Source organism: Diadema antillarum, unplaced genomic scaffold (assembly GCF_040938485.1).
Source record: "Diadema antillarum isolate AM-2024a unplaced genomic scaffold, OU_Dant_1.0 scf00000009, whole genome shotgun sequence".
Classification (NCBI taxonomy): domain Eukaryota; kingdom Metazoa; phylum Echinodermata; class Echinoidea; order Diadematoida; family Diadematidae; genus Diadema; species Diadema antillarum.
Genome location: NW_027270898.1, coordinates 2,942,473 through 2,958,962, shown reverse-complemented (window position 1 = coordinate 2,958,962; position 16,490 = coordinate 2,942,473). Strand labels below are relative to the sequence as shown.

At 39.5% G+C, this 16,490-nt stretch overlaps 1 protein-coding gene across 1 annotated transcript; it reads left to right on the top strand.

Moving 5' to 3' along the window:
- Positions 1 to 12,713: 12,713 nt before the first annotated feature.
- LOC139719806 (uncharacterized) lies at positions 12,714 to 15,861 on the top strand. Its single transcript, XM_071631195.1, has 2 exons — positions 12,714 to 13,215; positions 15,239 to 15,861. The coding sequence occupies exons 1-2, from the start codon at positions 12,714 to 12,716 to the stop codon at positions 15,859 to 15,861; spliced, it is 1,125 nt and encodes a 374-aa protein (XP_071487296.1).
- Positions 15,862 to 16,490: the final 629 nt, after the last annotated feature.

Below are 16,490 nucleotides of genomic sequence, written 5' to 3'. Positions count from 1 at the left end.
ATTTTTCAATGTTTTATAGGAAAGAAATTGTTTGATTCTCTTGATACAACCTATCGTCTGACATATTTTACCGATGATAGTTGAATAAGAAAAATGTTCTTCCCATGCCATACCAGAGTCAAGCATATAACGCCAATCAAAATATAGAATAATACATATACAATGTAATGACAGAAATCCGAACAATGAACATGATGACGAGTATAGTGCAGAGAATGACAGTGATAATGAGGTGACCGTGTAGGACTACGTACGAAGCTCTTTACATGGGACAGTCTCTTCGAAGATGTCATTCTTGTCATTCCTGTATTTTCATAGGTACCAGATAACTAATAAGTACAAATCTTGCTTAAAAGGAAAAGTTCAGTCAGGATCATTCTCCAATAATTAATTCGAATTATTTTGACCTTATGTGAAGCTCAAAGCCTCTGTGTCTTTATCACAGTGCTCCTACATTCCTAATACATACCGGTATAATCCCGTATCTGCTGAGGAAAACGATGTTAGGTTTGCCTTATCCAACGCAATATCACAGCGAAAAAGGACCCAGAATCTTCGTGTCGTAAGGGGCAAACTTGATCTGTACTCTTTGACAGGAATAAACCATAGATCTCGCATATTGCAACGCTTTAGGCAGAAGCATGATTTCAACCTGTGTGTTGAAATTTTTGTGCAATTTAGACAATAGCTACTACCCTCCTGAATGTTAATCCAAGGGTGAGTTTATAGTCTCTTTTGGCTAGAAACATGGATTTGAACATGGTTTCAGATAGTGGAAGTGCGACTGAAAACCGTCTTTCATTGCAAACAAGGTTTTGAAAGTCTTATAAACGCAACCGCAATCTTAAACACGGTTTAAAAGACGTCACAGTTGCGGGACCCTTATGGCACTATGGGGAGACCCCCGTTCGGCATTCTCCTTGTACTGTACAATGTACTCCCTCCCCAGTCCTGAAACGCTGTCTCGAAGGCCCGCAGGCATATTTAGTTCAGGGGTTCAACACTTCTGTGGAAGAAATAATTGTTTCCATGGGCCAACTCATAAAGATACTGAAGATGGATCTAATCACTTTTTTTTTTTAAAGCCAGGAAAGCTTCTTAGCAGTGTCATTTTTCGTTTACCTCTGGTGATATACATCTGATTAAAGGGGGGGGGGGGTGGTATTTTTATCAGTTTCTCAAAATATGCGCTGAAGGGAAGATTTCAATCACTGACTTCCTGTTTACTTCAAAGTCCTAATTACCATTCCTCATTCAATGCTTAATAGTATCATTACGCAACTGCAAGTAACATATTTCATACAAAGACCAAGAATATAATTGTCGTTAAAGGGAAAACTTGATCTGCACTCCATAGGTAAAAGAACTATTGCGGATGTAGCGTAATAGTTGCAACGTGTTAAACAGAGGCATACCTGAACCCGATTTGATGAAATATTGTTCTTTCCAAATTATGATTACCAGATAATGTATAAATCTAAGTCTCCAAGGTCTACCACCACGTCATATCCATGCCAGGAAAGATGGTGTAGGTCACCAAAGTGCTGCATATCATCCTCCAATGACTGAATGACTTTCCCGATCGTCCCCTCCATCTCCCTCACTATCGACATCCTAATCGACTTCCCATCACTTTGCCATTCCTCCTCAATCGCTTTCACTATTATATTTTGATTAAGATCACAGTTGCCTTAATTAAAATCCTCCCTGTCGCTTTAACTAGAATCCTCCCTATCGCTTTCACTAGAATCCTCCCTATCGCTTGCACTAGAATCCTCACTATCGATTTCACTAAAATCCTCTGTATCGGTTTCACTATAATCCTCCAGATCACCATGGCTAGAATCATCCGTATCGCCATCACTATCATCCTCTCCATCGTTATCAGAGCCATCATTAGTCCTATTTGTATCGTCAGCTCGACTGCCGTCATCTGACAAATGAATCAACTTTTGATATTTGAGTTTACCAAGCGACAGACTCTCCTCGGAGTAGCTTTTCTCAAAACATAATCTCTCAAGACAGTGTATTTTCCTCTCTTTATCAGAAGTTCCTGGGATTTCAATATCCAAGTCCTCTCTCAATGTCCTGGCCCAGTCCTTGTATGACTCAACAACTTCCACTTTGCTCCCTTTGTCCAGTCTGTTCATCGCTTCGATGCGAGCCCTAGATACTCGCGAGGTCAGCATCTCATCGGCGGACAGTGCGTCATCCATGGTCTCCTGCATGCATCTTTCTTTTTCAGCGATCTTATTCAGTAGACGTTTCTTGTCCTCTTTCAGCAGCTTTCGCTTCACCTCATATTCCTTTCTGACATCCTCCTTCAAGCGCTTTAATATTTTATTTCCTCGCCACCTGAATTCATTGAGGGAAGTTTTATACCTGTTGTGCTTATTTTCTCGTTCACGACACTTAGCTATCAAAGATTCCATTTTTGTCGAAACAATCTCAGTCATTTCATCAAGACCCTTCGGAGGCTCGCCGTGACGAAAATGATCTTTGATGACGCAGTCACTGCACACCAGGACTTTACACTGCTCGCAGTAGTAATTCTTTTCATTTCTGGGATGGACGTTGCACATGTTCGAGGCGGCATTGTTCTGTAAGGAGTCTATGACATTGATGACGTTATCCACCATCCAGTTTCTTTGAAATAAACTCCAAGGAGGAGTCGGAACTCGGCACGTTGGGCACTCGATACCAATTGTATACCAGTCCCCTCTTCGCTTTCCGAATTCGATCAAGGAATCTATACATCCATAACAGAACGTATGGCCACAGTTGAGCTGTCTAGCATCCCGAGTCATGTCTTGACAAACGGGACACGTAAGCTGCTCTTTAAACTCGTTGACCAGATCCATAACTATTGCATCTCTCTTCTGTCCGTTCAGCAGAAAAATATTGACCTCTACTACGAACTCATTTAATGCTTGAGCCCATTGACGTACAACCGCGACGCTCGCTGTAGCAATAATGGAGGCTGGCCGTGTACACTAAAGATGTTTTTGGATGTGAGTGTCGCAACCTCGACAGACTAACACGTACCGTACGTAGTCACCGACATAGTTTCCTAAGTACATGTAGTTAACATCCTGTCCCGGATACCCCAACCTATATGTGAGAAATTAGTGTTCAGTACAGACGTATCTCTCGTGGTGGCTTGCAGAAACACTTATCAATACTTATTCTCAACTCTAGTAACTGGGGAAAAAGTAGATATACAACCACTTGCATAGATTGTTAGAAGATATACGGACATAAATTCATAATAGAGTGAACTATGCACGCATGTATGCATCCAACCTTTAGTATTTTTTGTTTATTTCTGTTAGTGCCTATGTCTGAGGCCACGTCGAACTTTTGATTTAACATTCATGTGCGTAGTCTAAGCTGCCAGTAGATCTGAAAAGCGTTTTCTTTGTGTATACCAACTTATAGCCTGCCCTGTGTGTTATACTATTCTCTCGCTATGTTCATGAGCATTAAAATCAAAACGTGAATTCTTTTCCAGAATGTAGTTATCGTGTGTATTTTTTTCTCTATATGTTATAGTTGACACTGCAGTTATAACCGAAGTAAAAGTAAACGAACAGAATGAAAAACGTTTCATCAACATCGACAAGAAGATTAGGACATGGACAACTTTCACATGTTTTCTGTAAGCAGTGATCTTGGTGTAGTGGTAGTAACCAAATACACAGTTTGGCAGATAATATATCATTACAACTCTTCCGTTGGTTTAAACACAAAAATATCATTATAAAATGTTTTTACTCAATAACTAAGCACATACTACTATTACGGAAGGGAGGAAAGTATTGGTGGCACAACAAAATGTCACACATTCTGACAACAAAACAAATCACCACCACCATGATATCAGACTTAAAGTAACAATAAAACTTTATTCTTCCCTTGACTACAAATGCGCCATCGTCCTCAGTCTCGAGCCAGCCTCTCCAATAACGCATGGGCCGAACGGACCACGCCCAATTTGCACAAGCTCATCACTGACTTCGTTATATACACAAAAGAGCAAAGATTCATCTCAACTGTGATTATCTGATGATTGCATTGTAAGGTGTGCGTGTGTGACGTTGCCCGTTGACTGGGAGAAACATTTTCTCGTTTATTGTCGCACAATTTCTTTGTTTTTCTCTTCTTTTTCTTTTCTTTTTGGTCCTTAAAGTATGTCGCAGTGAACGAAATCTTGATAATCTTGAGGTTGACATGTACAATTATGTTTCGATATGCGACGATTTACCTTGTTAAACTTAATAGCATCCAATCTCGCGTAAACCTGATTCCCGATCGAGCGTGTATTGCATAATTCAGTGAAGAGGGTATGTCCTTTTCAATATTTGAAGTCATGCGTGTATAAAACCTTGATAACCGCGAACAGTAATTATTGTGGTGTCGTTCTAACGTGGAATGTCAGTATACACACAGAGAGACACATACCTAATGGCTTTGACACAATCACACGTAGCGCATCCCATACATTCGACATTCAATATACATGTATCTGTTTGTGTGCCTACGTATGCTGTAAAAACTAGTAACAATGTATTTCATGCACGTCGTTGGTGTGATCATCATTGAGGATGAGCAATACAACAGGGCAAAGTATGTGAACTATGTGTATATGTATATCAGGGCTCGACACTAACGGTGGCCCGGTGGCCCGGGGCCACCGAAATTGAAAGACGGGCCACCAAATTTCAAAAAAGGGCAAATTTGGTGGCCCGCCTCGGGCCACCAAAATTTTTTGAAAAGTGCGTCAATTAATTCGTAACTTTTTGCGCCGGAAATTAGCAGTTATATTTGTTTAAAGGATGGATGAAAAGGACTGAATGAGTGCTTGAGAGTGAGTGTTGCGAATTTGTTGAGGTTTATTTATGAGTAGATGTATGTCCACCTTCCAATTCTTACTACGACTGGATAAAACTTAGATATTTGACTCATTAATTTTTTTTTTCGGGGCCACCAAACTTTTCTCTCGGGCCACCAAAAATTTGAAATTGAGGATTTTGGTGGCCCCATCAGGCCACCAAACAAAAAAGTTACTGTCGAGCCCTGTGTATATGCAGTCAAGGCGGATCCAGAAGGGACGCACCGGGCGAGCACCCCTCCTTATTTCTGGTTAAAACAAAAGAAATATAAAGAAAAAAAATAGGGTTGGTTGCGTGCGCCCTCCATCCCCTTTAATTTGCAAAGACGCCTCCTCTGATATGAACAGAATTCCTGGATCCGCCCCTGATTATGTGAATATGGGATGCTCTGTGGATGTGATGTATACATTTACTTGTGCTCGTGTTGGCCTGCATATGCATGTCACGTGTTCAGAAATACTTCCAAATATCAGGAAATAAAGTAAATTATTCACCATGGGAGAATCACTAACCATTTTCAAATACAATTTTTCATGACAACGTTCCAACTGTACTGATTCAGTTACATTGTCATATGAATTTAATTAATATTTGGTCATATTATCTTTTCTTATTTATTTTTTCAGCAATATATATTTTATGTATGTATATATATATATATATATATATATAGAGAGAGAGAGAGAGAGAGAGAAGCAAACATTGGTAATGTACATGTTTTGCAAGTGACTAGCAATTTAATCAACAGTGTAGTAACATAAGATTCATATCTCATGTATAGCCTCACTGGAAAACACAAGTTTGAATGTTTTTTTCCCTTTATTTTAACGGTTTTATTTTAGTAAAGCAAAGCAAAATAAAAGATTGACCTCTAACCCCTGTGCATGTCTCCGGGCCTGCTTTAGACAGCAGTGAATGTGGAATAACTCGACCAATCGGTCGATAAAGAATGATCCGCCTATCACTTATGTCACCGCTCTGTAACGTACGGCCTTTTAGATAACAGTGTGAATCCAGTGTAATTGCTACACCGAAAACGGCGGATTAATCGACGATATACCAGACCCAGTAGATATGATCACGTGACATCTAGAACGTATCAGAACGTAGTCTTTTATGGTCTCAGCAGGGAGGCTGCATAGGGAGCGCCCGACTTCCTGGTATGTGTGCGCTTATGCTCGACACAATCGAAACAGTTGGTGTCGAAAAAGTCTATTTATCATATGTTTATCAAAAAATAATGGAACATGCATTTAGGCCAATGGGAGGCGACCGCACCCTGGAGACCATATCACTTGAATCACACGTCAAAATTGTTCCGCGGAATAGATGGGCGCCAATTTCTTCAAACGTATACGCAGGGTTGGCCACATTCTCTGTTGTATGTAGGCCTATAGGACTTTATTTTTAACTGGCGGATGGATACAGAGCCACAGCAATCAGTATATAAGGGAGGCTAAAACTTACTGCAGTTGCCGGACAAACCTGTACTTTCGTACCATAGTTCAGCTATATCGTTTAGTGGGTGAGTGTGAATCATTTTTGTATGTCATCTCTTAAACTTATGTCAATTCTTACATCTCAAATTCTTGAATCAGCAGCTTCTTCGATTTTGATAGATTTCTAAGATATCCATATTTCTCGTACCCTCCCGTGATGGGAAATGTTTGCATTGATAGTGAAATTTTGCTAATGACGCAAAGATAGATTCGATCCAAGTATATCTGTAGACTAAATTACTGTGAAAATATTGATTGAACATACCAGTGACGTTTGACAGAAATTGAACGTGTCTGCCTTGACACACTGATTTTATGGTTAAATTCATGTGCCGTCCTATGAATAAGATTGGATTTTAACTGGAGTGGCTGGAAAGGCTAAGAAAGATTACGTGACGGTACAGTAATGGAACAATATGAAGCATGAAACGATGACTTGTATAGATATTTTGCGGGACCGTTCTATTGTATGTGTCTATAAATTATGTCGTACCCTTTATCATTTTGCATCACAAAACCCATAAAAAGTCGCATGAGTTGATTTTCCAGTATTCTTGAAAAGGCATTTGTGCCAAGTCGATGATGTTTGGTTTGGGCTGCTACCTGACATAATACCTTTTTTTATTTATTTATTCATAAGTGCTGTTATGAAGCATAAATCAAGTGTAGATGATCTCTAGACACTTTTTGTCCATCTGCTTTTTATGTCTAAAGCCTAAATTATCAGCTTCAAAAACAAAATACCGGTAGCTTTAAAATTGTGAAATGATTATGATTAGTACATGTTAAAATGTTTAGGTTGATGTATATGTATAATCCCTATGCAGTGATTGTCTTGCAGTTTTAAACTTTTCTTTTCATTCCTCACACAGTCAAGGGTGATTCAGTGTCCACTTGAATATATTCTCAATTTTAAAGCCCTTAATAAGAAGCTTGCCTACGTCTTCCTAGTCCTCATTCCAATTAAGTTACTAGGTCAGGAGTTACTTACCACTTTCAGTTTCAAACATAAATGTAATTATCGTCTGGCGTCGTTTTTTGTTCGTTTTTTAAGGGTGCATTTTGTAGTGCAAATGCAAAAGAATGGATACGTATGAAAAACAAATACATATTCATGTTTTATTATATACTAGTATATAAAACTAATTCAAGTTCATATTTAATGCTCAACAATGCTCAAAAGATGAATGTATGAATACGTTAACAAAAAAGAAAAATAGGGATGGGAAAGATCCATCTTATTCAGTTCAGAAAGTAACTTTAGGGGATTGTGCCTTCAGCTGTGCTGCTCCAAAACTTTGGAATAAATTACCTGAGAAACTGAGGAAGGCATCATCACTTGTTGTCTTCAAATCTTTATTGAAGACTTATCTTTTTTCAGAAGCCTTTGATTAATTTTTTATTTATTTTTCGTGTGTCTAATCAGTGACAGGAGCTCTGTTACATCACAGCGCAGTAGAGTATATTTACATAGTAGCTGCGCTATACAAATTTGTCTAATTATTATTATATCTCCTCTCTATCTCCTTTCTCGTCCTCAGCCTCCCTGCAACCATGGCGTTACTATAGCGCCATGGCGCGACCAATCCAACTAGTCTGCCGATGGAGGGCGGTGGAATTTTGATGGAGAGATCTGTGGAGGGCGACAGCGCGACTGACGGGTTGCCCGTCAGGAAAGAAGTCACCTGTCAAGACCAAGTAGCCAGCCTCGTCGCAGTTACACATGAGCATTTTGGCGAAATTGACCGACTCTCTGAAGAAAACACCAAGATTACTCTGAATATATTTGCTTATCTAATTTGTTGCGGACTTGTGAACAATCATACTCCTAATGGTAATGCTGCTATTGCGTTTTATGTTAAGAATACGGTTAAATGTAATAACGGTTCCCCTGAGCATTGTTACAGATATAGTTTTTATTCACCAACCAGAAAAAGAAGAAATACACAGACTGTTTCTGTTCTTAATGATAGCGGTTACAGCGATGGAAGCTCCAACGATGAAAAGAGTTTATATGACTCATGCGAAATAAAATTTCTTGGGAAAACGTAATCAATTGTTTCTTGACTAGAGCAACAGGAACTTTCTGGGAGTCAAATGCTTCCAAAAGAGATTACAAAAAAATAGTGAAAATAAAAGGGTCAACTGTTTAGCAACGCACTACTGGTTTTACAAAGCGAGAAAGAAAATAAAAGACAGCAATGTCTATCAGAAGATTCAACAATTTTGCTCTGACTATGACGAGGTCTCAAGAATGTCAAAAAATGCTGCTTGTGTTGAACACGTTAGAGTGCTTGAGAATCGGTACTCGACCTGTGTCGGGGTTCATTCCCAGATACAGTCGAGGATACAGCACAGCGTGTGATATACTGTACGTGAGTACGAGAAGTACAGGTTACCGGACAAAAAAGCGTATGTTCTTCAAGTGATTCATGAGATGTTACAATTGATGTCACAAACAATATTCAAAAGCCTTATTTGATTAAGAATGGTTCAGATCGGTGCCTGCATTCGGCATTCCATTGCAAGTTTGCCATCACTACCTATCGGGTAGCAAACGACTCTGTTTTTTTTTAACTGTTTACTTTAAAATTACGCACGACTGCATCTATATATCGCTCATGTTTGTGACATCACAATAGATAACATCACATGGATAAGTCCTACCTGCACCTTCCCGTGGTGAAGAGCGTTAAGGTAGTGCGGTAGTGGCAGTCTGAAATACAGACAGTCAACTCTGCCTACTGACTGACGCAGGAGGGCGCTGAAATTTCAAAACACTATAAACTTTAAAACATCATGCTCAACAAACATATTCTTCCCCCCTCCCCATTATCTTTGTCCCTTTTCTCTCTGTTGTTTCTACTCTTACTTTCGAATATTTATTCACAATAGAGTTCTGCTCCTCTACTTTTCAATTGAAGTGAAGTTGTACACTATATATGAAATCGAAAAACCGATACTTCTTTTGTCATTGATTGGTTTCAGGGATGATCAATGGACCTGTGATATATCAATAACGCATGAAGAAAAGATATCGAGTATAAAGCACAAAAAATTGAACATAAATCTACTTGACAGTTGAAATACCTTTACACAGAGAGAAATAAAGAGACAGACAGACATAGATACACACAAACAGAGGTATCAGGACCCGGATACCGTGGGAGAAGGGGTAGGGATTCTATTTCCGTGTTTTTTTGCATCAAAAGTGTGAATACCCATTCACTCACAAATCATGCCTAACAACTAAAACCTAAAATCAGATGTATGGGGAAACGAAACACACACATTTTTTGTTTTGTTTTTTTATTGATATTTATTGATTACACTCCAATCATTCATGAATCAACCCATCCTGGGTGTAACATGAACAAAGACAATACAAATACAATTAAAAACACAAACAAATCCATTTTCCATTTATACTGCAAATAATCTTTCTTCAACATGAATAACTCAATTATAAATCAGTCCCTCTGATAATTTCTTTACGAGAAAATATTGACATATATGCCAACAAATTATTCCTTTATATTGGGTCATTTAACTCATACTCCACTTATAAGAGCATTATATAGGCTATATTACACACACAAAAAAAAAGAAACACACGCACACATATATATTACACACACAAACACACATGATAGTTCTAAAATGTGAGTTAGGGTTAGAACCAACCAATGTAAAAATGCTAATCAGTTTAATCAACATCAAGTATTGTTAAATATACACAAGATGTTAAAAATAATCATAGTAAAAATTTTTCTAGAATAAACCATCTACAGTTATGGTCTATTGAGAAAATAGTGATATATCCCTATGTTCCTAGGCTTTATTGCAATATTTCATACGGTAGGATGTTTTGTGATACAACGGACCTACACATATGCATCAAAATGTGATAACATATTTTTTGAATTACTGCTCCCAATGGTAAACAGTACCTTTAACTTGTGAAACAACCAAACCCACTCAGAGAATATGCAGGTACTGGTAACACACACGGCAGATAATGACCAGTTTGTTCCACTACTCTTGTCAACTTTTGCTCTATAAGATTTGATAAAGACATTACTAAATAAAATACATGCTAAACGCAACTGAGCGATCTTTTGATTGTAAAACCCTAACATTGTCGTCACTAACTACAATAGTAAAAGGAAGAGAAACACAATATTATAGGCAGATAGACGTGGGTGGTGGCAGTTGGGGCGAGGATTGGATGATCACCAAGAAAAGGAAGGAATTTTTCTCGTGTTTTTGGTGTAAACACTGTGACCTTCATAATGATTAATGAACTGGATGCTACTAACGATATATACAGTGTATATACATATATATATATATATCGCATGACGATTTTGGGTAAACATTGGGAAAACCACGAATGCCCACTCATTTTTGTGCGTGAAAATACAGGTTAACGTTGTCAGATAAAATCAATATAACTTTTGTAACAAAATGACATTATGTTGCTCCAAACCCACTTTGTAGAGTGCTCACAGGGCAAACATACTATTAATACCCCGGTCGCAGGATACATTATTTTCAACCAATAGTGCTCACCCTCCACTCCCTGGGAGCATTCCAGCCAGTCGCAGCCACTTTCCAGGCGAGCACATGCTGATCAACTAACACTATAAGCCATCACGCCATGTGTGATATGATTGACCCGTACAAAAGGGGCCAAGTTTTTCCTAGTGTTTGCTTTTTTCACTCACAACATCTTCAGTATCATTTAAAGTTATTTTTCTGCTATTCTTCTTCAGATTACTTGCATCTGCCCGTAACAACAACCCTCCCCCCCCCAAAAAAAAAAAAAAAAAATCTTCCAAAACAAAGATTTTTGCCGATGACATAATTTGTCAATCTGTGCAGTGAGCAAACAAAAATTCCGTGTATACAGACTTTGAATAATATTCATGATTCAGAATACATTTAAATCAGTGTAGAATAGACCTATACGTCACATTTATATTGGACAATTGATATACGTCGGGGGTACCTACAAAAAAGTAGATGCTTGTGGGGGTAGGTCCGCAGAAAAAAAAAAAGGTCAAACATGATCACTCACACACACACACACACACACACACACACACACATACGCAAGTGCACCTAGAGAAGCGTGCGTGCACACGCACATACACATACACAACAACAAAGAGAAAGAGAGAAAAAAAGCAACAAGACTATCATAGGAACAGCATTAAGTAGAAAATAATGAGCCACAGGAGGGCATATACCTTCAGTTGTGAGAGAAAAGAATATTATAAGATAAAATTTGGAAATTCCAAATTTGACTATCTAAACATACACTATTTTAGGGAATATTCCAACCATGAACTTCCTGTATAGTTCGAAGTCCTAATTACCACACCTCAATGCCCTTACATGCTTAATATCTCGCTACTGCAAAGAACATATTTAGTACAAAGACCAAGAATATAATTGTCGTTGAAAGAAAAACTTGATCTCTACTCTATAGGTAAAAGAACTATTGTAGATACAGTACTCTCCGCGTAATCGGGTATCGCTTAAACGGGTACTCCGTTTAATTGAGTAGTAATGTCAAAATCAGTTCCGATGCACATTAAAATTACCTGATAATCGGGTTGCCTCTCCGCATAAATGGGTAAAGAATTTTCTTCCAATATAATTTTACCAACATTTTATCGCAGATATAACACTTTAAGAAATCACGAATGTCAACTTTTCCACGGCTAATTGCATTCTATGCTTGATTTGCAAAGATAACCGATCATTTGTGGAGTGATTAAAAATGAAAACACATGTACCAGTACTGACTTGCCACACGTATAAACGAACATTACACATGTTGCTGCCACTCACAATTGCATAGACAGACAGGAGTTGAACACATTTGCGCTCCTCCCTTGCTTCACAATAGAAGTTTGCAACGAAAATCAGGCCATGCACCAGCTCCATAATTTTGCTTTCCCCCAGTCACTTCTCGAAAAGTAATCCGACGTTCTATGTGACTAATGCACGCAAAGAGACGAGTTCATTACGGAAAACGCCTGCTTGTTAGCTGGAGTCTATAGTCAATTGACAAAGTTTTCTGAAAACATAATTCTATCACGTAATACTTCGTACAAGCTTCAGAGGGTTGCATATTCCTCGTGCTTTAGGCAGGAGCTTCACACAGGTGGAAGATTCAAAGTCTATTGTCATGATAATGAGTTTGAGTCTTCGAGTGTATATAAAGGAAGTGGATATTCAACGCCTCTCATCTTTTTCTTGTGTGAACGGCAGGAGGTTACGTCTTCGTCTTATCATACGCAGTTTCTCAACTATGGATATGTCGGAAGTCGGGGGACAGTCGACGGGCCCAGTCCCGTCCACAGCTGCTGTGCCGTCGATGGCGGGTTTCGAACTGTTAAAAACGCAGTTAGCAGCTTTAATGGACAACCAACCATCTGACGCTCAACATCCCGCCGGGCAGCATGCGAAGCATGTGCCCCAAACTGCCGGCGGGCATCCTCGGCGTAGCCGGGTTGATGAAGATGACTTGTTAAGCATCTTTGCGGAAGAGTCTGTTGTATCAGGCGTGTCGTCCCCCAGCCGTCAGGTCAGCTATGACCCAGAAGCGGACCTTGAGATTTTCTCCACTGCACAAGTGAACAAAAACACTGGCTTTGACTCTGACGACGAATTATATGGTCATGGCCCCGAGGTGCTTGGAAAGCCCGTTTTCGACGCACTTTCTACCCGGCTAACAAAAGCCGTGACCATGCCGCCAAAGACCGAGTGTCTTGAAAAACTGGATAAGCAATATCTAACGCCTGCAAACGCCCCGGCGCACAGTGGGCCAGAGAGATACCAAAGTGCGCCAAAAGTCATTTTGGGCACTTGGGATTTTTTAATTTTTGACATGCGCTCTTGAGAGGAAATACTTTGAAGAATATTTCATTGAAATATTTAAATCAGATATGTACATTAAAGGGATATATTTCCTACCTGAAGTAGCAAAATACAACATTTTAAGAGTTTCAAAGCAAATTGTAACCTCTTTAATGAATACGTAATTTCGACATATAGTTTTTGAGATGTCAACCTGTGATTTCTCCCACATAATTTCTCAGAGTTTATCTTACGTTATGAATGCCGTGAAAATGCAAAGAAACCTAATCTTCATGAACATTTTCCGGTAAATATCCTTGAAAAGAGGGTAATTATTTGTCTTTTTTAATATATCCAAATGAAAAGTTTAGATTGCCACGGATTTCCAACTAAATTCTATTACCACAACATTCCCTGATGTCTCAGCTTTAAGCTGATACCAGATTTGGCTGCCACCTTTTGCCACTTTTTGTGTTAGAGCCGATTTTCCGCGGCACATTACGTATATTTTGGACCTGGCAGCCGCTTAAGAATTCTGTTATCATATGGCGCCGCATGAGGGCGGCATTATTATTTAATTCATTTTTTTTCTTGCACGTTAAAGGCCCGCAAACATGATTAACACTGAATAAGAGGTAAACAGAGTTATGAATATATGAATAGGGCTAGTTCCGGCACCTAAAAGACCCTTCTTTCAAAGATAAAAGAGTAGGCCCTACATAATTGCACATAACCAAGGTCATAGCCATATTATTGTCCATATTGTCATAGCCACTGCTGTAAACAAGCTATTCCCTCTGCGATACATACTGCATGGACACCTAAATACTTCGATCCTACTCTTGACATACGCAGATAGAACGTTATACACCTAAACACAGATATTTTATTCTCATTGGTTACTCTTTGGAAGCAAAGTCTGTTGCTATCCGGCTGCTCACCAAAGTGTATCGGATCGCAGTCTGATGAATCCGACTGTGTCGGTCGACTATCAGGTCAATGTCAGACATTGCTCGCGTGATCCTCATCGGACGATCTTGCCTCATGGGATTATGCTCGACCTGTCTGACATTGACCTGATAGGCGACAAATACAAGTCGGATTCATCAGACTGTGATCCCATATACCTAGGTGGGTTGCCGGAAGCAAAAAAAAAAAAAAAAAAAGAAAATGCTTCCGACGACTGACCGATGAGAAAAAAAAAAATCCTTGTGGAATGGGGATGAATTCATAATTTCACATGATAATGATTCCGATAGATTTTTCATTTAAAAAATCTTTTATTATAGCTTTTTCAAGTAAACCTTCATACACGGCAGACTCATTCTTAGTTGTTAAGTGATAACCTTTCATTCTCCTGATTACTGACTTCACAATTAATTATCTTTCCAGTAGAATTAGACAAAATGGTTTTTCGAGTGTTGCGCTTGTATAAATTGATATGGCATAGGCCTAAGGTTATAAAGCAGAGAGATTGATTTGATATCACACATTTATGTCCTGCTAGAATAGAGTGAAGAAATTCACCCAAAAGTACAACGTACATTATAAACTTATTCTAATTTACACGGACAACAGTATTATTTTGCAGTACGTGTGTATAACATGGAACTTCCAGCGCAGCATGAATTCGATCGCAGAATGTTTATACACTTTTTGTGGCCAATTATGTAAGCATCTTGTATTTAATGATAGTAGATAAGCAGTGTCAGTGAATGTGAAAAGATAAATGAACCCCTTTTCAAATTAACCTTTAAAGAAAATAAAACAGCCTAAGATTTTGCACTGCTTTATTCGTCATTTACAGACCGATTTTTGGTAGCCAATGAAAAATCAGCATCACAGTGACGTCATATGAGTTTGAAATTATGTTCAATCAATTCTACGCCCCAAATTACCCTTAGACACCAAATTTGGGTTAAAAGAAATCATGGGATATAATTTTGGCGCACTTTGAGCTCATTCTGGCCCACTGTGCGGCGCTGTGCGCCCCCCGTGTCGATGAACAGCTATGGGCGTCCATTCCTACCAAAGCTAGAGCGGCCGACTCTCGAGCCCAAAAACTTCAAAAAGCCGTAGTACGGGGAATGATCCCTTACGCCCATATCCTGGCAGAACTTCATGATGCCGCCGACGACAAGAGGGCAGTTGATGTGAGCCGCGTCAAACGATTGGCGCTGGATGGGATAACGCTGGCGGGACATGCCACGTATGAAATCTCGATGAAGCGCCGAGAAGATTTAAAGCCATCTTTCAACCCAAAGTATCGGGGAATTTGCAGCCGAACCGTGCCAGTAGGTCAGACACTTTTCGGTGGTGACCTTTCGGCGACATTGAAATCAGTGGGAGATACCTATTTGGTGGGGCAGAAGATCGCCCCGTCAGTAGGAAGATACCGCCGCCGTTTCGGCAACCTCACGAGTGGCAGACGTCCGGCGTTTCGCCCGTATGACAACTACCGCGATACGCGGTCAGGCAACCGTCACGGACCTCCACAGAGATCGTTCCGGCATGCCACGATCTCTCGTCCTCCCCCTCCGAGATTTCGGGAGACTGCTGGCCAGCAGCGAAATGCCCGTGACGACTCTTCAAAAAACTAGTAAGTTCAAAACATCAACAATTCCAGGCAGGAAGACTCGGGTTCTTCAGACACGCTTGGTCGGCTATAACATCCAATCAGTGGATAATTGATGCCATCACTGGCTACAAAATCAATTTTGATTCTACTCCCAAACAATCACGAAACTCCCTTTCCTTTCCTTTCTCCCACGAGGAGAAAGCTGCCATCGAAAAAGAAGTCAATTTGCTTTGCCAGAAAGGTGCAATTTGCAAAATTGCTAAGGGAGATGTTGCCTTCTTATCCACTGTATTCACAGTTCCTAAAAAATCAGGAGATCTCCGACCAATTATCAATCTGAAGAACCTGAACGCCTTTGTAAAACTGAACATTTTAAAATGGAAACGTTCAGAGTTGTTAAAGAACTGTTATCGCCATTCGATTATTTAACGACAATTGATTTGAAAGACGCTTATTTCACAATTCCAATGGCTGATGAGCATCGAAAGTTTCTATGTTTTTCGTGGAATGGAAAATTCTACTGTTTTAATTGTTTACCTTTCGGCCTATGCTCGGCCCCACGTGTTTTTACTAAAGTCATGAAACCTGTCATTTCGTCCCTTCGATGTAAGGGAATTCGTGCAGTTATTTATTTGGATGACATTCTCATTT

Excerpts from the sequence above, each read along its gene's own strand:
- LOC139719806 (XM_071631195.1), top strand. The coding sequence starts at position 12,714 with ATGGATATGTCGGAAGTCGGGGGACAGTCGACGGGCCCAGTCCCGTCC. Across the intron at positions 13,216-15,238 it reads TCTAACGCCTGCAAACGCCC|CGGCGCTGTGCGCCCCCCGT; the intron begins CGGCGCACAGTG and ends TGGCCCACTGTG.